This window comes from Arachis ipaensis, chromosome B7 (assembly GCF_059453495.1).
Source record: "Arachis ipaensis isolate K30076 ecotype BB chromosome B7, ASM5945349v1, whole genome shotgun sequence".
NCBI lineage: Eukaryota > Viridiplantae > Streptophyta > Magnoliopsida > Fabales > Fabaceae > Arachis > Arachis ipaensis.
In genome coordinates this window covers 36,226,431-36,248,758 of record NC_142442.1, presented here as the reverse complement: position 1 = coordinate 36,248,758, position 22,328 = coordinate 36,226,431, and the positions used below count along the sequence as shown (strand labels likewise).

The 22,328-nt window shown below is 35.0% G+C and overlaps 2 protein-coding genes across 2 annotated transcripts; both read left to right on the top strand.

Moving 5' to 3' along the window:
- Positions 1-157: 157 nt before the first annotated feature.
- LOC148550846 (uncharacterized) lies at positions 158-7,382 on the top strand. The gene is made up of 4 exons (XM_088494641.1): positions 158-254; positions 6,534-7,048; positions 7,152-7,203; positions 7,318-7,382. The coding sequence occupies exons 1-4, from the start codon at positions 158-160 to the stop codon at positions 7,380-7,382; spliced, it is 729 nt and encodes a 242-aa protein (XP_088350767.1).
- A 6,583-nt stretch (positions 7,383-13,965) lies between these two features.
- LOC110264556 (uncharacterized) lies at positions 13,966-14,775 on the top strand. The gene is made up of 4 exons (XM_088494639.1): positions 13,966-13,971; positions 14,013-14,441; positions 14,545-14,596; positions 14,711-14,775. Exons 1-4 carry the CDS (start codon positions 13,966-13,968, stop codon positions 14,773-14,775), a joined length of 552 nt encoding a protein of 183 aa, XP_088350765.1.
- Positions 14,776-22,328: the final 7,553 nt, after the last annotated feature.

Here is a 22,328-nt window from a genome sequence, read left to right as displayed (position 1 = left end):
TTCTGTGGTTTCCTATTTGATTATGCTAATTAGTTTTAACAAATAGCAAATTCAAAATTTCATGATGAAAATAGTAGATACAAAAATTACAAAAATAAATATAATAATCAGAGAGAGACAGAGAGGAACTTACAAGAAGCTGCGACAGCGACGTGCTATGGCGACGGGCTCACAGCGACTGCGACCAGCAAGGACGTTGCAACGACGAGTCTATGGAAGAAAAAGAACTTACAGGCAGATTCACAAATCACAATGTGAGAGAGAGAGAGAGAGAGAGAGAGAGAGAGAGAGAGAGAGAGAGAGAGAGAGAGAGAGAGAGAGAGAGAGGAACTTACATGAAGAGGATGGTGCGGCGGCGGGCTCGGCGGAGGAGAAGAAGAAGAAGAAGAAGAAGAAGAAGAAGAAGAAGAAGAAGAAGAAGAAGAAGAAGAAGCTCTGCTCTCAGGTGGAGGACGGCGGGTTTTCTCAGGAGTCGGAGAAGAGGAAGCTCTGCTCTTTGCCTCTCTTCGTGACCGTGACTCCATTCTGGTCTCTACTCTCGGGCGTTGGAGGAGAAGAAGAAGCGAGCAAGGACGCAAGAAGCAAACGTGGGAGTAGTTTTTTATTGATAAAAATCGATGGCTATTTTTGTCGATTTTAGTTAAAATGAAAACCAACATTCTATCCGTTTATTTTATATAATAAATTTATATCGTTCATTCAATTTAGGAAAAAGATTTCTATCATCTAAATTTATCGACAACAAAAACTGTCGATATTTTAATTATTAAAATAGACAACCAATCCGTCGATTTTAAAGAAAAAAATTTTCGACTCCTATTTTGTCAGTAATGTGACGATAGTAGTGAGGGTTAAAAAATTGTCAAAATAATAGACGACATTGTCGTCGATTTTAATATTTTATTTTTAATCATCCCTTTTTCATTTTATTGACGACAAGTCGTCGAAAAATATCGACGAAAAACTTAACTGTTGATTTTTTGTATCGATAATTATACTATTTCTTATAGTGAAAGAAAAAGGATTTGTAAAATTTGAGAAAGTGATAATCATAATTATAATTATAATTAAGACCATTAATTTTATCGAGAGTTGAGATCAAACACTAGACAATATCAATTTTTTTTTCCACTCAAGAGAATCCGTTCCTCATTTATTATATTATTTTTGCATATGACTTTATTACTATAACTACAACTTATTAGTTATTACTACAAAGTTATCCAAACAATAGTGTTTTGGACTTATCAATGGTGCGACGATTACGTGAGACTTAACGTGTGACAAGAGAGAAATGTTCTTGTACTATAGTTTTTAAGGCCTTTATTGATATAATAGTTGTTGCAAAAATTTGAAAGTAATTTGCTTCATTCATTAGAGGAGAAAAGAAGATAAAGGGCTCATATGGGCATCCATGCTCCGCCAGAGCTATTGATGTTTTTATTGACTCCTATTTTTGTATAAACTCGCTTTTTTGTTTAAATTTTATGTAGAAAGCCCAATTGAAGAAAAAGAAAGAAAGCTGGGGATTTGGATATCCAATCATCATTTATACACTCCTAGTTATTTTTTCCGTTTTAATTCAGTCCATTTATCTATTTTGCTTTTGGAATAATAACTGTAGGTAAATTAGTTTGAAATATTATGTTATACTCTTCTGAAATCTGTTACTACTTGTGCCTTTGACCATAATTCGTAAATAATATATTATTGGTGCATAAAAAAAAATTAAATTCTTTGTAATTTTGTTCTAATTAACTTGTCTACTGTTACCTTCTTTTTTTTTTTAATTTCATAGCTAAATTTGTAGTATATTTAAAGGTTACTATTTAATATTGATAGTGTTAAAAAAGGACAAATTATTCAATATATAGAACACGTGTCACATCCAAAATGCTCCTCATGTTTTTATTTACTCTACTGCACAACCTTATCTCTATATGGAGTATTGACCTTAGACGTACATGGACACAAGTCAACAATTAAATTGTTTGCAAAAACTTAATAAAAATAAGATATTAAAATAGATATATAATAATACGTTTAAATATAGAATAATCTCATGTCTGCTAATGAAATTCCTCACAGTTATGACAATTTTATCAATTTTTTAATTATTTTATTTTTAGGGTTAGGACAAAATTATTTTTTAATTCCTAATATATGTTGGGACTAAATTTTAATCTGATTTTCTAATTTTTCAATTGTCTTATTTCAATTTCAAAAAATTTTAAAGGGACTTAATATTGTCTCACCGTTAAATTTGACATGAAAAATTAGCATAATAAAAGTCAATAATGTTTGATTTCAGTATGTAAATAAAATCGATCCACCAATAATCACAAATATAAAAGTTTTTCCTTTAATTCTAGAGTATTAATGATTAATTGATAAGATTTGGGATTTATTTACAAGAACGAAATTGAAAAGAATAAATGTTATAAGAAGGTTTTTGTTATATTGTTCTAACATACAAAAGAAATATGAATTAACATTAACATTAATGTAAACACAACACTCACTCTATTAACTATTTGTGTTAAATTTAACGCTAAGACAACATTGAATCCATTTAAAATTTTTTGAAATAAAAATAAGACATTTAAAATATTAGACACAAAATTAAAATTTGATCTAAATTTTAAAGATCAAAATAATATTTTATTCTCCTAAAAATAAATAACTAGGATCAATAACGGCCTAATCTTTCAGATTTTCTCATGGAAGAACACATTAATTAAGACCATAACATGAATGGATTAATAATTCTTACTACCTTAATTATTTTTAAATAAGAATGAATTTGTGTTAGAAAATCTCACTGATCATTGGCTTACCAGATAATGCAATAATTGCAACTCGCCCTTTCTGGAAAAAAAGATTATCCAAAATAATTTCAGTTATACTCTGTGAAGGAACAAAATCAGATCAACAATCAAGTGTAATAATTTATAATGCTTTATAATTAATCAGATTCTGAAGATTTTATTTTCTTGTTTAATTCAACTACATTTTTGTCTTTAGTGCTTCTATATATGTTTGAGAAATGCCGAAGCTTAATTGGAGAACTAATGATACGTGCTGCTTCTTCTTTCTTTTTTTTTTTTTCCTTTTGTTTTCGGTCAATGAAATATTGTCTAATTAAATTGTAGTGATCGATAAGATATCAGCCAGATTAATAAGTTAACAATGTTGTGATTAATTCAGACAGCTAATAAATTAGTATGTTTTAATCACAACTAAATATTATATATATATATATATATATATATATATATATATATATATATATATATATAATCAACCACATGCTTAGGCAGTTTAATTTACAGCCACAATTCTAATCCGATAATATAAATGACCAACTTGAAATTATTACAAGCAATTCCATGTATATATAATAATTGGCAACATGTTTTCTATTTGTTAGCCTTGAGAATTAGATCCTTAATCTGATCTCACTACAATATTTTGGATTTATGACCATAATTTTTTTGGCCATCTCTATAGTTATAATTTTTTACCATGATAAAAAAAAATTATGGCCACAGAATTTTAAAAAAAGGTGGTCTAAACGGGTCTATAGTCATAATTTTGAGGGGTAACATAAAGAGGTTTATGATCACAGTTTTTTATGGTGACAAAAAAGAGTTTATGGTCACAGATTTTCAAAAAATGATAACTTAAAAGGGCTTATGGTCACGGTTTTGGGGGGTGACCTAAAGGGATCTATGGTCATAGTTTTTTACAGTGACAAAAAAGGATCTATGGTAACGATTTTTTAAAATAGGGTGACTTAAAAAAGTCTATGATCACGGTTTTTAAGGGTGACCTAAAGAAATCTATGGTCACATTTGTTTGAAAAAGGGTGACCATAGAGTACCTATGGTCACGGTTATTAGAGGTCGCCTAAAGGGACGGTTTTTTCATTAATTTTTTTGAACTCTATCTAAAACGGCGTCGTTTCTCCCTCCGAAAGTCCACATTTTTATTCTTTTTAAATCCCTAAACCCAAAACGACGTCCCCCCTCCCAAATTCCCCATTCCCTCGTAAGTTCTTAATAACCTAGGAAAAAAAAGAAGATAACGAACCTAGCAGCCAAACCCTCTCTCCTAGCCAGCCACACACCCTCCTCCCCTCTTTCGTCAATCACCAGCTTTGAAGCCCACCGTTCGACATCGCCTTGCTCCAACCCGTAAAGTTGGGCATCAGCCGCGCTTTGGCCACCGTCCGCTATTGTCGTCTGTTGGGTCGTTTGTGGAGCTTGTCTCGAAGCCTCAAATCCCTCGCCGTTCGTGTCATCGTTGTGGAAAACTCAAAGTCCTCCATAGATTCGCGAATCGCCAGCTTCCACGGACCTGGTGTGCCCACTCTTCGTGTCATCACTCACTCACTTACTGACTCCATTGAGTATTTCAAGTAAATTTCTTTTTTTGCTTTTTTTTTTCTTTTCTCATGCATACAACCAGTTTGATAATTTGACTTTGAGATTACTGATTTAATATTTTTTTTATTTGTTACTAATCTGAATATTGGAACATTTCATGAAAAAACCTGAATCTGGAAAGAAATCTATTTTCAAGTTATCAACCTAGAACGGATTATAAATATATAAATATTTCAATTATGTATATGCTCATCATCACATATATTTGGGCAGTAAAATGCATTGAATTTTTTTTCTCTGTGCTTCTTTCTATTATCAGTTATATTTCTTGCAAACATATATATTGCGATTATATACGCAGAGACAATAGTACTATTCAAATGTGTCATTAACATATTAGTTTTTCTGATATCAATAATATATTCATATTAAAAGATTCTTCCTTTTTTTACTTATTATTTCATTGACTATTGGGAAATATTTATAGTTTTACTAGCAATACCGAGAAGTGGATTTATGGTTCCAACTGAATTTTTCTTTTCTTTTCTTTTTAATCCCTCATTGTTGGTACTCCAGAAACTCTGGCATAAAGGATGAGTACTGAGTAGGACAGTATACTTTTTAGATAGAATAAATTATTTGTCTGAGATTAGAGCAAATAACAACAACGACTCTCTATAGAGGCCATGGATATGCAGAATTGAGAATAATGGAGTTGGTACTTAGCACCGATGTATTTAATTTTTATGTTATTTCATCAGTCAGGGGAAGAATGTCTCAGATATTTTATGCTAGTGATAAGTATCTTCTACATATTAAGCTGCTAAATAATGATGAGTATTACTATCACAATATGCGCTCTACTCTTGGTTTAAAATGAAACACGAGTACCTTGATAAGGTTTGATTCCAGCAAACCGTTTTCAAACACCTCTATTAGGAATATTTACACAAATTAAATATATTATTTTATTTCAATCAAACTTTATAAACTTTATATTGTCGTAGTTTGGAAAATATTTATAGTTCATCATTATAGGATCTTGTGAGGTGTAATTGATTTATTAATATCTGTCTATGCCATCTAAGTTTGCATATGTGCATCTTGAGCATCAAATATTTGCATATTGTCCTTGATTCCGATGTCTTAAGAATGGTAATGAGTTTGTTGATGTAAGTGCTGTAAAAAATGATTGGTCATGAGTAATTGTAGAAAATACTTGTTGAAATTTTATGATTTTATAAATTTTCAAGAATAATTGTTGAACTTTTTTTCTTCTAAATTTTTATTGTTGATGAGATGAGTATTGTTGTTGATTACTAGATCCGAACTGAGAAGTTAATTAGAAATTTTGGTTACATCCTTATCATGAGCTTGTTCTGAATAATAATGCTTTTCTTTTATTACTTTTGTAAGATCCAGAACTTTTGAAAAGTCTTATTATGATCAAGTCTCAAATCATATAGTTATTTATAGCCTTAATTTCGAAAATCATTTTATTAAAGATGATTAAGGCAAGTTTTGATTTATTGAATTTGAGATAAGTTATGGTTATTATCCAATTTTACAATTATTGGATTATTTTCTATATTTAAATCATATAGTTGGTAGTTGTGAAATAATAAGAATTTTTATATGATTCGGATTAAATAATTAATATTTTAAATATTAATACTGTTACTTTGGAAAATAAAGGGTTTAATTATATTACTTCAAATTATTTTGATTTGGGTATTTTATGGAAAATAATTTGTAAGATTGATGAGCAAATAGTATTTTCTATATACAGTAGTGTTGGATTTAAATTGGGTTTCAATTACTATATTTTCCCCAATTTCATTTGAAATTACCAAATTACCCTTAACCCTAATTTTCAAAATAGTGAAACCCTAATTCCCCAAACCCAGCAGCCATCACCCCAACCCCCCATCAGTAACAAACACACGCACACAGTGAGACAAAAGGGGAGAAAGGAAACAGACAGAGGGAGGAGGAAAGAGTTTGCCGACGTGGAGGAGGGGAGGGAGCTCGCCATCGCTGTTGCCCTCACGAGCCCGCCGAACCCGCCACGCCTTGCCGCCAGCTGCGAGCCATCGCCATTCCGGTAACGCTGCATCCCGTCGCGCTCATCGCCACCACTTTCAGGCGTCGTCGTCAAATCGCCAAGGGAGGGAGAGGGACGCGATGGAAGTGAGGATGGAGGAGCTAGCGTCGCTGTCGAACTGTTGCAGAGCCACCAGAGCCGTCGCGTCGCCGCCGTCGTCCTCACTGCGCTGCCGTCGCCCTTGCCACGTGGTCAGTCACCGATCTGCTATGAGAGAGAGGGAACGCAAACAGAAGGCAAGATCGGGAGCCACCGCCACTGCTCGCTGAACCCCAGTGCTTCCTATCGCCTCTGCCGCCTGGAGCCGCGTCGCCGCACCTGGCGGCCGAAAACCGCCACTGAAGCCGGTGTCGTTTGGAGTTATCGCGAGTTGCCGCCGCCGGACCCACATCGGGGCTACTGCCATTCACCGCCGCTGGTGTTGTTCGTCGCTGTGCTTACCATTCGGAGCAGCTGCATCGTTTCTTTCACCGTTACACTCACCGGGAGTGGCGTGGGTGTTACTGGAACCACCATCGGGGCTACCGCTACTTGGTGTAGTTCTTCCCTTGTTGTGGTAAGCGTGTTATTTCGGAAAGCCCTTTTAGTCAGTATTCTGTAATGCTTGGTTAAAGACTCTGAGGTTTGGTAACATAGGTTTGAGTTCTGATTGCTGCCAGAACCACCGCCGGGACTACCATTGCTTGATTTGGCCGTTCTTTCTTAGTTTTGGTAAGCGTTTTCGATATGAAAGCCCTTTTGGTTACTGTTCTATAATCTCACGCTAAGGTTTTGCGGCATCAATTGCTATGAGACTGAGTTTCTATTGTTATGTGTCACGATTAGTGTTGCTGTGGTTACCGCGGGAGTGGTTTGCAGCCAAGGTTGCGTTGTTGGTGATCTCGGTTTAAGAGAGGAGGTTCTTGTGACGCGTTTGGGTTATGAAATTGCATTTTGAGGTAGGGGCGCTTTCCGAAAACTATAGTTTATTATTGGAATTATTACATATGGATACTGTTGTGAGATAATATGTATTTGGTGATTGTATCGGCTTTATGTATTATTTGATTGACTCAAATGTTTATAGATGTTGGTTTGGCTGAGTTGTTGTGCGGCTTTGTGAAATGTAATGTTTTGAAGCTGATTCTTTAAATATTTGAAATATGAGTTTAATCCGTTGAGGATTGATTTGATTTGAGTCAATTATTTGATGATGTGAAAAGTCGAATGCACTTTTGAATTCAACCTGGTTTACTTTAATTGACTTGATCTTGGACAAATGATTTGTTACTGAACCGTTTCTTTAAAGCTTTGGAAATGAGTTAAATCGGTTGATATTGAGTTGATTTTTAAATGGTTTTCTTGAGATATGCCACTGAGGCGACTGTTGGATTTAGCTTGCTTTGAATTGATTTCTGGTTTTGAGCTGTTGAAAAGGAATGAGAAACGGTTTAGTTGGGACCCGAACCGGGTGGCAAAAGTCCAAGTTTTAGGGGAGGTGCTGCCGAAATTTCTGCAAAATCCTAGTCATGTCTGAAAAGTTATTTGAAAAGGGCTGAATTTGAGAAATTGTATTATGTGATTTATTAAGAGAATAATTATGTTTTCAAGCTTAATTTATTTAATGAACTTTATGCGTTGAGTTCGGCCCATTTAGAAATGAACTATTTTTACCGCTTGAATCACTGAAGGAAAGAATGATGCTCTAATATTGATTTCAATATAAAAAGGGTCTTTTAGTGATTTTAAAGGTATTTAGACCTTTGATTGGGTAATTAAGTTTGAGGCAATTTGGAAGAGTTAGAAAAATAGGTTCCAAAAAGAAACTTGAAGGTGATTTGATTCAAATGAACCGGTTTCGTTTCAAATGAGTTGATTTTTGGACCGGGTTGGAACTTGTGATTTTGAATGGTCGGTTTTATAGTAAATTCAGTTTCATTTACTTGAACCGATAATCTATGATTTTAAGAGTTTCAATGAATTTTAAGGAATCGATATAGGTTGACCTTCCCTAAAGACTTGGAATTCCGTCGGGAAACTTTTGTTATAAAATCCCATTGTTGGATGGATGATTTTGAATGCTTTGAAATAAATCCTTAACTTACCATGGTTTTCGAAGTTTTGGAAAGAGAATGCCGAGAGTGGCTTTGTTTTAAAAAGAAAAGCAAATTGAGAAAAGTCAAGGCTTATGAGCCTGAGATGATTTGAATATGAGATCTTCAAAGTCAAGGCTAAAAAGAGTTGAAACTCTATTTCAAGTGAAATAAATTGAGAAAAGTGATTTATGGCTTAAATGCCGATTGATGAATTTGATAATGTTGAATGGTGGAAGTGCTATTTTGTTATGAGCCGGAAAGGCTGTGTATGCTATTGAACTATGGCTGATTGCCGAATGAATTGTGGGCCGTATGGCTGATTATGAATTATGAGTTTAAGCCGAAGGGCTGTATTTATTGATAAATTAGCTGGTTCTGGATTGAACCATGAGCCGGATGGCTGAGATGAATGTTGAATGTGAATATGCTTGTGTTTTCTCTCTAGTTGTAAGGGTGACAGGGCACCGATACCCTCTAATGGCGACAGGGCACAGATACCCTCTAATGGCGACAGGGCGCAGATACCCTCTAATGGCAACAGGGCGCAGATACCCTCTAATGGTGACAGGGCACGTATTCCCTCTAATGATATTAATGCGCAACAGAGAGACTGTGCCCGGGTTAGCTACCGGACACGTCGGGTTGGCTTGGTAACCGACGGATGATATCATCAGCCACTAGGGACATGCATGCATCATATGCATTTATGTGACATTGTTTGGGTGTGCATATTATACTTGGTTTGCCTATGTGATTAATTGCTAACTGTTCTACTTGTAATAACTGTTTGTTTGTGCTTGCATCTTCCTATTTGTGTATGCTACTGGGACTCTGTTGGACTGTGGTGATTGGTTGATGGTTGGATTGTTTGGGCCTAGGGCCGTGGTTGAATTGAGATGGACCGATGGTTGATTTCGGTTTTGTGGTTATGGTTTGGAAATGTATGAAAGGCTATTTTGGTTCAGTATAGATAAACCTTTTTGAAAGGCTTTTAATGTTTTTGAGAATTGAACGGTTCTTCTTTCAGAAAGATTTTTAGACTTTACTTTTATTGTAAACCGTTGTTTTTGAAAAGGAGGCATAAGACGGTTATTAATCACTAGTACGATTTATCTTCACGTATCCTATTACAGTAATTTCCAAAAACCCTCTACTGAGAACCCTTTCGAGGATGATGTTCTCACTCCCCTACATTTTTCCCCTTTTCAGGATATGGGCGCAGAAGTTACGAAGAGTTTATTTAGTTGTTGAGATGCTTTGTATTGCCTTAGATTATTTACTGTACCCTCGCCTTTATCTTGATATATTCTGTAAGAGGGATAGGGATTGTATTGGTTAAAGCTTGTAATATTATCTATGTATATATGAGTATATATGTATGTATATGGATGTACTCTTTATGAGTTTTTGTAAGTTGTATGGTATCTATGGATGTATGTTATCGGATGAAAGTATTTTTGGGAGCGGTATTGCGGTTTAAAGTTTTAAACAGGCTCATATTTTAGTATTAAATAGTATAAAAGTTGTCGTAATGTCCGAGCTATCAGAGTCGCGCAGCCGGAAGCGTGAGCTTTGGTAGTTAGGGTGTTACATTATGGTATCAGAGCAGTTCTTCCTGTAGAGCCTGAGGAATGGACCGACTATGCTTCAATTGCATACTCTGAGCGTTTGTCATGTATTAGGTCTTGTTGAATGACGAGAATTAGAGCTTTATGCACATGACGGTCTATTGATTAACGCTGTTAGTCTTGCATTGCATAATTCCTGATATTAAGTTTGGCCGGCTTAATACTAGTGAATTATGTATATGAGAGCACTAATGGGTTATCATAGATGATATACGAGTTTTGAGTAAAGCAAATCGCGGGTTTTGGAAAAATTGGGAACTATTTCTCGAGGCTATTCAGTTGTGTGTCTTGAATTTTGTTCGAGTCGACCTGTTCTTTTATATCCTAGCTTGAAGCTCTTGTTTGCTAATCCTCTTGAAAAGTAATTTGATGTCCCCACTCTATTTCTCTATTCATATGCATTATTGTTTGATCTCAATTGCATATGCCTGTTTGGAATCCTTGTTACATCTATCTTTCTCTGTTTGAGTTCTTTTTGATTCATGTATCCTTTGATATGACTTTGAACTTGTCCTAATGCGCTGTGCATTTTAACTCCGGATTCCGAATCCATTATTAGAGAAATTGTTGATTCAGTTTTCCTTTTATTTGACAGTGAATTACAGCTAATTTTGAGATTTTTATAAAAATTGCTGTTGACTAGATATACACTTATCTATACGTGGAACCTTGAAGATTTCTTATACAGTTTAACAACTATTTATTTCTAATACCTCACCTGTACTTTTACTGGTTTGCGGAACCGCATTTACTTCAAATACAATTTGACTTTCTAGTAATTTTACTATAGTCCTAATGCACATCTTCATTTGATTATGTATTTGGGGTATTTTTCAGAATTCTGGAAAGAAAGGGAATTTTTCACTTTTATCCCGGTTGAGTTTCATTTGATAAACTTTACTTAATTCATTTTGATTTGAGTTTGATTTAGCATACTACATGGTTTATGCTATTGTTGTTCTTTTGAAAATGTTGGACTCATAGCTTTCTTCTTATGATCAGACTCGCTCCTTCTTAAGCTTTTCACCTCTATGAATGTCATACATGATTCTGTTTTTAACTAATCTTTTACATCTTGTGAAATTACCATTGATCTTGGTTTGTCCTCTCTTGTGAATCTCATCCGTATGTGAGTTAGTTTGATTCGTTTCAAATTAGTGCATTGTTTATTCTCTCATTTTCTCTACAAGAGTTTTTAGTTAAAGATTTACCTTTGAGAAATTACTAATGATTGAGTTGTCTTTTCCTATGACTTTTGTATTCTTTTGGATCAATTGAAAGCTTGTTTGATGACTCATGCCTAGTGAATCTTGTTTGAACTACTTTGATTTAAGATCCTTTCTAGCAAGGCTTGACTCCTTTTTAGTACATCTTAAACTTCTTGAATGTTCTTCTGAGATGGTGATTTTAAGAACACTTTTGGGAGTCTTGTTCTGAACTTTTTAAAGAAGTTTTGAATTCTCTTGTAAGAAGTTTTAAACGGGATTTATTTTTTGTTGTTTGATTGAGATTGAAACCATTGTTCAATTTTGATGAAGTTAATTTAAAAATTGGCATGCGCTATTTTAAATGAGGCCTTGGAGAGCTTCCTTGTTTAGTGGAAATCGGTTCGTTTGTAACGCATCACTTATTTCCTTTACCAAATTGTAAGCAAATTTTTACTTCTGAGTTTCTTTTATAAAAAGAGTTTAACTCCCTCTTTCGTACTAGCTATAAATGTTATACACGCTTGTTTGAATATGAAATTATGAGAATTTTGAACAAGCATTTGATTACTTCCGAGTTTTTATGAACTGCTTTTGGTTAAGTTGTGCATCTAAATATCTTTCTAAAATTTTTGAGGAAATAGTTTAGCTCTTAGCCAAAGTTGTGTGCATTTTGTTTTTGGAACTCTACAAAATCTACTTCAACATGAACTTGTATTGAAGTAAAGCCACGTTTATGCTTTTGTTACTCTCTTGAAGGATATTTGTTGCTTAACTTTTCTTTTAGACTGCGAGGTGATTTTCCTGCAAGTTTTCGATTCTTTTATGAACAATGTATTCGAAAGTGTTTTTAATCATGCTCTTGAAGTTCTGTGAGCTTTGTCTTGGGTTTGAGAGATTCTTCTCTATAAATTTCATACTTCTTCAACTCAGCTTGAATTTGTTTCAAACTAATGCGCCGATCCTCCTCTTTGTTGATCCTATTGGATTTCTTTGATTCAAGGGTTATCTTTGAGGTTGTTAATTGAATTGTGTCTAGCAAACTTCATTGCTTGAGTATCCTTGGTTATCTGGGATTGGATATATTCTCTCAAATCTATTATTTCTATCCTTGACATTTGACTCTCCTTTCTAAATCTTGTATCCTTTTGAGTAGACTCGAGAATTATTTTGATATCACGTGCGACTTGTAGATGTATACGTAACGTGATGCGTTAGTTCTTTAAGACGTGATATGTGTATATGGAAGGTGAAGCGGTAGGTGTGTAACGTTATGATGAGTTGTGGGTGTTTTGTCCCTTGCAAACGAGCTTGCGGGTGTTAGGCTTATGATTGGCTATTAGGTTGAAAAGTGCCTGATGAGGTTAGAAAGTTGAAGCCTTGAGGTTGATATGAGATTAGTGTGCAGATGATAAGCACGTCGTTTTAACCCCATCATGTTTTATAACCTTCAATACCTTGCCTTACTATCACATGTTTGAACCATGTCATCATTGCTTTGTGAACGCCCATCTTGATTTGCATCCTATTTGGTACCTCAAGTTTTTGTAAAGCTTTGAGATCATATGACCTTGTGCATTGAGCCTATCTTGTAACGTTTGCTTTGCAATCACACCCCTACCTTTGTATCCTTATGCATACGACCATCCAAGTATTTGAAAACCATATATATGTTTATATTTTGAGATATGTTTGCTTCTTCCTTAAATGTGTTCAAGGATGAACTGTTATGAAATTTCTTTCGTTTTGTATCAATTTTCGAGGACGAAAATTTTTATAAGGTGGGTAGGATGTAAGACCCAGAACTTTTGAAAAGTCTTATTATGATCAAGTCTCAAATCATATAGTTATTTATAGCCTTAATTTCGGAAATCATTTTATTAAAGATGATTAAGGCAAGTTTTGATTTATTGAATTTGAGATAAGTTATGGTTATTATCCAATTTTACAATTATTGGATTATTTTCTATATTTAAATCATATAGTTGGTAGTTGTGAAATAATAAGGATTTTTATATGATTCGGATTAAATAATTAATATTTTAAATATTAATACTGTTACTTTGGAAAATAAAGGGTTTAATTATATTACTTCTAATTATTTTGATTTGGGCATTTTATGAAAAATAATTTGTAAGATTGATGAGCAAATAGTATTTTCTATATACAGTAGTGTTGGATTTAAATTGGGTTTCAATTACTATATTTTCCCCAATTTCATTTGAAATTACCAAATTACCCTTAACCCTAATTTTCAAAATAGTGAAACCCTAATTCCCCAAACCCAGCAGCCATAACCCCAACCCCCCATCAGTAACAAACACACGCACACAGTGAGACAAAAGGGGAGAAAGGAAACAGACAGAGGGAGGAGGAAAGAGTTTGCCGGCGTGGAGGAAGGGAGGGAGCTCGCCGTCGCTGTTGCCCTCACGAGCCCGCCGAACCCGCCACGCCTTGCCGCCAGCTGCGAGCCACCGCCGTTCTGGTAACGCTGCATCCCGTCGCACTCATCGCCGCCACTTTCAGGCGTCATCGTCAAATCACCAAGGGAGGGAGAGGGACGCGATGGAAGTGAGGATGGAGGAGCTAGCATCGCTGTCGAACTGTTGCAGAGCCGCCAGAGCCATCGCGTCGCCGCCGTCGTCCTCACTGCACCGCCCTCATCCTTGCCACGTGGTCAGTCGCCGATCTGGTCTGAGAGAGAGGGAACGCGAACAGAAGGCAAGATCGGGAGCCACCGCCACTGCTCGCTGAACCCCAGTGCTTCCTATCACCTCTGCCGCCTGGAGCCGCGTCGCCGCACCTGGCGGCCGGAAACCGCGACTGAAGCCGGTGTCGTTTGGAGTTATCGCGAGTTGCCGCCGTCGGACCCACATCGGAGCTACTGCCATTCACCGCCGCTGGTGTTGTTCGTCGCTGTGCTTGCCCTTCGGAGCGGCTGCATCGCTTCTTTCACCGTTACGCTCACCGGGAGTGGCGTGGGTGTTGCTGGAACCACCATCGGGGCTGCCGCTACTCGGTGTAGTTCTTCCCTTGTTGTGGTAAGCGTGTTATTTCGGAAAGCCCTTTTAGTCAGTATTCTGTAATGCTTGGTTAAAGACTCTGAGGTTTGGTAACATAGGTTTGAGTTCTGATTGCTGCCAGAACCACCGCCGGGACTACCGTTGCTTGATTTGGCCGTTCTTTCTTAGTTTTGGTAAGCGTTTTCGATATGAAAGCCCTTTTGGTTATTGTTCTGTAATCTCACGCTAAGGTTTTACGGCATCAATTGCTATGAGACTGAGTTTCTATTGTTATGTGTCGCGATTAGTGTTGCTGTGGTTACCGCGGGAGTGGCTTGGAGCCAAGGTTGCGTTGTTGGTGATCTCGGTTTAAGAGAGGAGGTTCTTGTGACGCGTTTGGGTTATGGAATTGCGTTTTGAGGTAGGGGCGCTTTGCGAAAACTATAGTTTATTATTGGAATTATTACATATGGATACTGTTGTGAGATAATGTGTATTTGGTGATTGTATCGGCTTTATGTATTATTTGATTGACTCGAATGTTTGGCTGAGTTGTTGTGCGGCTTTGTGAAATGTAATGTTTTGAAGCTGATTCTTTAAATATTTGAAATCTGAGTTTAATCCGTTGAGGATTGATTTGATTTGAGTCAATTATTTGATGATGTGAAAAGTCGAATGCACTTTTGAATTCATCCTGGTTTACTTTAATTGACTTGATCTTGGACAAATGATTTGTTACTGAACTGTTTCTTTAAAGCTTTGGAAATGAGTTAAATCGGTTGATATTGAGTTGATTTTTAAATGGTTTTCTTGAGATATGCCACTGAGGCGACTGTTGGATTTAGCTTGCTTTGAATTGATTTCTGGTTTTGAGCTGTTGAAAAGGAATGAGAAACGGTTTAGTTGGGACCCGAACCGGGTGGCAAAAGTCCAAGTTTTAGGGGAGGTGCTGCCGAAATTCTGCAAAATCCTAGTCATGTCTGAAAAGTTATTTGAAAAGGGCTGGATTTGAGAAATTGTATTATGTGATTTATTAAGAGAATAATTATGTTTTCAAGCTTAATTTATTTAATGAACTTTATGCGTTGAGTTCGACCCATTTAGAAATGAACTATTTTTACCGCTTGAATCACTGAAGGAAAGAATGATGCTCTAATATTGATTTCAATATAAAAAGGGTCTTTTAGTGATTTTAAAGGTATTTAGACCTTTGATTGGGTAATTAAGTTTGAGGCAATTTGGAAGAGTTAGAAAAATAGGTTCCAAAAAGAAACTTGAAGGTGATTTGATTCAAATGAACCGGTTCCGTTTCAAATGAGTTGATTTTTGGACCGGGTTGGAACTTGTGATTTTGAATGGCCGGTTTTATAGTAAATTCAGTTTTATTTACTTGAACCGATAATCTATGATTTTAAGAGTTTCAATGAATTTTAAGGAATCGATATAGGTTGACCTTCCCTAAAGACTTGGAATTCCGTCGGGAAACTTTTGTTATAAAAACCCATTGTTGGATGGATGATTTTGAATGCTTTGAAATAAATCCTTAACTTGCCATGGTTTTGGAAGTTTTTGAAAGAGAATGCCGAGAGTGGCTTTGTTTTAAAAAGAAAACTCACTTTGAGTAAATTTGGGTTATGAGCCTGAGATGATTTGAATATGAGATCTTCAAAGTCAAGGCTAAAAAGAGTTGAAACTCTATTTCAAGTGAAATGAATTGAGAAAAGTGATTTATGGCTTAAATGCCGATTGATGAATTTGATAATGTTGAATGGTGGAAGTGCTATTTTGTTATGAGCCGGAAAGGCTGTGTATGCTATTGAACTATGGCTGATTGCCGAATGAATTGTGGGCCGTATGGCTGATTAAGAATTATGAGTTTAAGCCGAAGGGCTGTATTTATTGATAAATTGGCTGGTTCTGGATTAAACCGTGAGCCGGATGGCTGAGATGAATGTTGAATGTGAATATGCTTGTGTTTTCTCTCTGGTTGTAAGGGTGACAGGGCACCGATACCCTCTAATGGCGACAAGGCGCAGATACCCTCTAATGGCGACAGGGTGCAGATACCCTCTAATGGCGACATGGCGCAGATACCCTCTGATGGTGACAGGGCACGTATTCCCTCTAATGATATTAATGCGCAACAGAGAGACTGTGCCCGGGTTAGCTACCGGACACGTCGGGTTGGCTTGGTAACCGACGGATGATATCATCAGCCACTAGGGACAGGCATGCATCTTATGCATTTATGTGACATTGTTTGGGTGTGCATATTATACTTGGTTTGCCTATGTGATTAATTGCTAACTGTTCTACTTGCAATAACTGTTTGTTTGTGCTTGCATCTTCCTATTTGTGTTTGCTACTGGGACTCTGTTGGACTGTGGTGATTGGTTGATGGTTGGATTGTTTGGGCCTAGGGCCGTGGTTGAATTGAGATGGACCGATGGTTGATTTCGGTTTTGTGGTTATGGTTTGGAAATGTATGAAAGGCTTTTGATGTTTTTGAGAATTGAACGGTTCTTCTTTCAGAAAGATTTTTAGACTTTACTTTTATTGTAAACCGTTGTTTTTGAAAAGGAGGCATAAGACGGTTATTAATCACTAGTACGATTTATCTTCACGTATCCTATTACAGTAATTCCCAAAAACCCTCTACTGAGAACCCTTTCGAGGATGATGTTCTCACCCCCCTACATTTTTCCCCTTTTCAGGATATGGGCGCAGAAGTTATGAAGAGTTTATTTAGTTGTTGAGATGCTTTGTATTGCCTTAGATTATTTACTGTACCCTCGCCTTTATCTTGATATATTCTGTAAGAGGGATAGGGATTGTATTGGTTAAAGCTTGTAATATTATCTATGTATATATGAGTATATATGTATGTATATGGATGTACTCTTTATGAGTTTTTGTAAGTTGTATGGTATCTATGGATGTATGTTATCGGATGAAAGTATTTTTGGGAGCGGTATTGCGGTTTAAAGTTTTAAACAGGCTCATATTTTAGTATTAAATAGTATAAAAGTTGTCGTAATGTCCGAGCTATCAGAGTCGCGCAGCCGGAAGCGTGAGCTTTGGTAGTTAGGGTGTTACAACTTTTGCTTCTGATGCAGGTTTATTAGTGATTTCGTATGGTGCCGTCCTAGTTTCTCTTTCTTTGAATATTTGGTCATGAGAACTAACTCAACTTTTGCAGCCATGAACAACTGTCAAGGTAACACATATACCATGCAGCTACCTACTATGTCTCATATTACTCTTGATTTTACGACTTATATATGCTACTTGTTCATTTTCAATTTTTCCACAATGAAATGTTCGGAGACAATCTTTTTAATCAACAATTTTTAAAATTTTTTCTTTTTTATAATTTTTATCATCAAATTAAGATTAAATTAATAGAAAAAGACAAATATACTCTCATTTAGAATTTTTCGCATCTTATTCAGTCATTTCTCAGTCTTAATTTTTATCTCCTTCGTGTTTAACTCTTACATATACACCCAACATCATCAGTCTCGTTCAATCTTTTTCGATTCTTGCACTGCTCTGCTTTATTTTTGTATAAAATCATTTTTTTTGCTTTTCTGTTCAATCTTTTTTGTGTCGCTTTTTTTGTTTTAGCTTGCCACCGCTTGTTTTGCATAGTCTCATTGTGCTTCTACTTTGTTTTGCATTGTCACTACTACTATTTTATTGTTATTAAAGCTTGCATCTTTTTAGATTTGTGTTTAAAACTCGTGTTCTTGTTGAAGTTTATGTCTTTCAGATCTGTTCTTCTTTCTTTTCTTTTACTAATAATAATAAAATTGACAATTGTAATAATATAAGGTGTATTGAAAATTAAAATAAAGCTAATAATTCACATTGATCATCGATAATTCATGATCAAAACAATAATAATGATAATAATAAATTTTCCCTGTATATAAAACAATAATAATGATAATAAAATTATGATTATCCTGTATACAAAACAAAACAAAATTCAAGAGAAGGTAAATAACATTCAAGAATAGGTAAATCAAAATAATCAATTAACAAATATTTATCCTAAATTAGTATAAAATACAAGATAATTTCTATTTTAAACTTCCATTAAAACTCATCGACAAGATAATTTTAACAAGAGGGTTGGCTAAATAAGCAACAACAATATTAAAATACATCAACAAAGTACTACCTCAATTTGCAACACTAAATCAACAAATTTACTAGCTTGAAATTGATAAACTAAATACAATATAAAATTTCAACAATAACGGCAAGCCCAAGATTCATGAGTGTTCAATTTGCGGTTCAGAATTCACATCTGGACAAGCACTTGGTGGTCACATGAGGAGGCATAGGACAGCTGTCATCACTACTACTAGTCCTCAGCCAACGCTGGAGGTTGTTAAGCCACCGCGGAATCTTCTGGAATTGGATCTTAACCTTCCTGCACTGGCCGACGACGACCACCACCACTAGGATTCCCAATTTCAGTTCTCGGCCACACAGAAAACCATGATGCTTTCTGCTGCACCACCTTTGGTGGATTGTCATTATTAATTAGGAGGCCAGGTTGGGAATTAGTTGAACAAGCTAAGCTAAGGGGGAAAATTTATTATTATCATTATTATTGTTTTGATCATGAATTATCGATGATCAATGTGAATTATTAGCTTTATTTTAATTTGTAATACACCTTATATTATTACGATTGTCAATTTTATTATTATTATTAGTAAAAGAAAAGAAAGAAGAACATATCTGAAAGACATAAACTTCAACAATAACATGAGCTTCAAAAACAGATTTAAAAAGATGCAAGCTTCAATAACAAGAAAATAGTAACGGTGACAACGCAAAACAAAGTAGAAGCGCGATGAGATTATGCAAAACAAGCGGTGGCAAGTTAAAACAAAAAAAGTGGCACAAAAAAGATTGAACAGAAAAGAAAAAAAATGACTTTACACAGAAATAGAGTAGAGCAGTGCGAGAATCGAAAAAGATTGAATGAGACTGATAATGTTGGGTGTATATGTAAGAGCTAAACATGAAGGAGATAAAAATTAAGAGTGAGAGATGACTGAGAATAAGATGCAAAAAATCTTAAATAAGAGGATATTTGTCTTTTTCTATTAATTTAATCTTAATTTGATGATAAAAAATTTAAAAAATAAAAAAGTTTAAAAATTGTTGATTAAAAAGATTGTCTCTAAACTTTTCATTGTGAAAAAATTGAAAATGAACAAGTAGCATATATAAGTCATAAAATCAAGAGTAATATGAGACATAATAGGCAGCTGCATGGTGTATATGTTACCTTGACGGTTGTTCATGGCTGCAAAAGTTGAATTAGTTCTCATGACCAAATATCAATACAACATTATTACTAATTGGTGGAGGTTTTATTGTAGAAGTTTTTAAAAATCTCCCTGACATCATCTATTTGTAGCAATTTACAAACCCCCCCCCCCCAAATAAATTTACACATCTTAAAATAACCACGCACGCAAAGGCCCATCCAAACACTCAAAGCCCATACCAAAGATGCAAAATAAGGTTAACTTTGAGTGAGAGGGAGAGTGAACAAGACCAATTGATCGAAACCATAAATTGTAGTCTTCGTCGACGTCGCCGCCACCGCCATTGGCACCGCCACTGCCATTCATCTCCTTGCCGCTAGCGTCAATGCCACCACGTGCTTCGACAATCTCTTTTCCTGTCTCTTCTGTCGCCGCGTCTCTTGAGATCGCGTCACGGTAACTTTTGAGATCTCCTTCTGCATTCTTTTATGCATTCCTATGGAAGCTTTTTTTTTTGTTAATTTTGTGATTTCCTCTACATTAATTTAGTTTGATTGATTACTCCTTTGATTTTGAATTTGGCTTGTTACTTTTGCGATTATTCAGTAACTTGATAGCAATACAATTAGTATTGATATTTTTTTATATTGGTTTGAATATCATATGAGCTGAACAGACCTGAATTGCGACACGCTCTCGTGTTTAAATTGCTAATGCTATCTCCTAAAAAATAAAAACTGTATCCAATCCAAATGGCTGAAATGTTCTAATTGGGTGTCACTGTCTGAAGTTATCAGTTTGAAAGGTATGCCTTTGAAATTCAGAAAAATCAGTCATTAGATTGGTGTAGCCAATGCACTTAATCCACTGCTTGTAGCTTAATATATGACAAAATGGAATTTAGGAAGAAAATTTTATCTTGTTGATTTGAATTAAGAAGCTAGCTTTAATGTAGGAGGAGAAGTAATACGAAGCTACTCTTAGTAGAGGATGTATGACTTTTTTATTGATTAAAAAAAAGGAAAAAAATATATACAGAAGTGCTCTTATGTTATCTATATTATTAACTCAGCTTCATATTTGCCTACATGCTTGAAATTTTCAAGCTCCAAGTCACCCGTTAATTATTCAACATAAGAAATTTGTAATAAATAATCAATTAAACCTTTCTATATCAATACTAATTCTTAGCGTTAAAACCTTTCTATATAACACAAGTGTTATATGGCTTTTCTTTAATTCTTGCTCATTTTTTATGTTAGGAGTGATTATTAGTTACTTTGTTTTGGTTGGTTAATCTGCATTTTGTATTTTTATTCTATGTTCTTATTTTTTAAGTTTGACTTATAGAATATTCTTAAAATCAATGAGTATTTTTTACTATGTATGTGGCTTAGGCTTTTTTGGATGAATGTTCATCGTTGCAAAAAATATTGGAATTTTACTATATTAGTTTATTTTACAATGGAATATATTTTATTGAAAAATAAAAAAGTCATAATTTCAGCCTCTGCATTATAACTTTAATTTTCTGGAAGTTTTCTTTTTCATGGTTCTCAATTATAATGGTTCTCAATCAGGAAGAACTACAACAACTACTAGACGACAATCCTCAAAGGTGAGTCTTTGTTCTTTAGATGAAAACGCTTACCACTTTTTTTATTAATGTGGATTTGGATTCGGATTGAGTTTTCTATAGATTAATGGTGATGTTGTGCTGTCTTTCAAATTATGCAAATTCAGTATTGTTACTAGTTGAGGCTAGATTATTCTTTACAGTGACTTTTAAATTGATGGTGAATTGACGAGGTGTTGAAAAAGGAAACAAAAGTCAACATTGAAATTTGTTGACACCGAACAATTTCAGAGGCAAGTGCGCATAGTCAAACTATATACTACTTCTACTACTTAACTCTCTTACTTCTTTTAACTTCTTTTTGTTTTAAATTTATGCAGACTTCATGATTTGAAGCAGCTAGGTGAGTTAACTTACTACATGTGAATGAAGTAGTCAAATAGGATTCACGAAATAACTCTATGTTTATCAAATTTAGTATATAGTTTTATGGTAGAGCATATGGATGTTGTCATGTTATATGTGAGGAAGTCTGCACTTAGCCAATCAAAATTAAGCCCTAACTTTGAATCTTTGATTTTAATGTAATATAGGTCTAACTCATATGGTTTACCCTGGAGCTGTACACACTCGTTTTGAGCATTCACTTGGTTTATTGGCTTGCCGGCAAAGCTATTGACATAATAAAAAAAATACCAAGTAAATATATATAAACTACCTTGTGTTGCTATATTCTTGTTATTGGTAAGATGATATGAGATTATATTGTTAAATAATCTTACTATGCTTTTAGGGCCCAAAGCTTGGTATTGAACATTGCGATGTGATGGCAGTAAAGCTTGCTGGAACCTAACATCTCTGAGGAGTTGTTTGTTTTGACACTTCTAATTCCGCTATTTTGTTATTATTAGTATTACTAATATAATATGATATTCTGCCTAGGATTACTGTATGATGTTGGCCATGGTCCCTTCAGCCACATGTTTGAGGGCAAGTTCCTTCCTTGAGGCTTTTATGGTGAAAAATGGTAATTCTATGATGTTCTTGTTAGCTCAG

Coding starts and splice junctions, on each gene's coding strand:
- LOC110264556 (XM_088494639.1), top strand. Junction 14,442..14,544: donor GTAGTTCTTCCCTTGTTGTG/GTAAGCGTGTTA, acceptor GATTGCTGCCAG/AACCACCGCCGGGACTACCG. Junction 14,597..14,710: donor GCCGTTCTTTCTTAGTTTTG/GTAAGCGTTTTC, acceptor TGTCGCGATTAG/TGTTGCTGTGGTTACCGCGG.
- LOC148550846 (XM_088494641.1), top strand. CDS start 158: ATGGCGACGGGCTCACAGCGACTGCGACCAGCAAGGACGTTGCAACGA. Junction 255..6,533: donor GCAGATTCACAAATCACAAT/GTGAGAGAGAGA, acceptor CACCACTTTCAG/GCGTCGTCGTCAAATCGCCA. Junction 7,204..7,317: donor GCCGTTCTTTCTTAGTTTTG/GTAAGCGTTTTC, acceptor TGTCACGATTAG/TGTTGCTGTGGTTACCGCGG.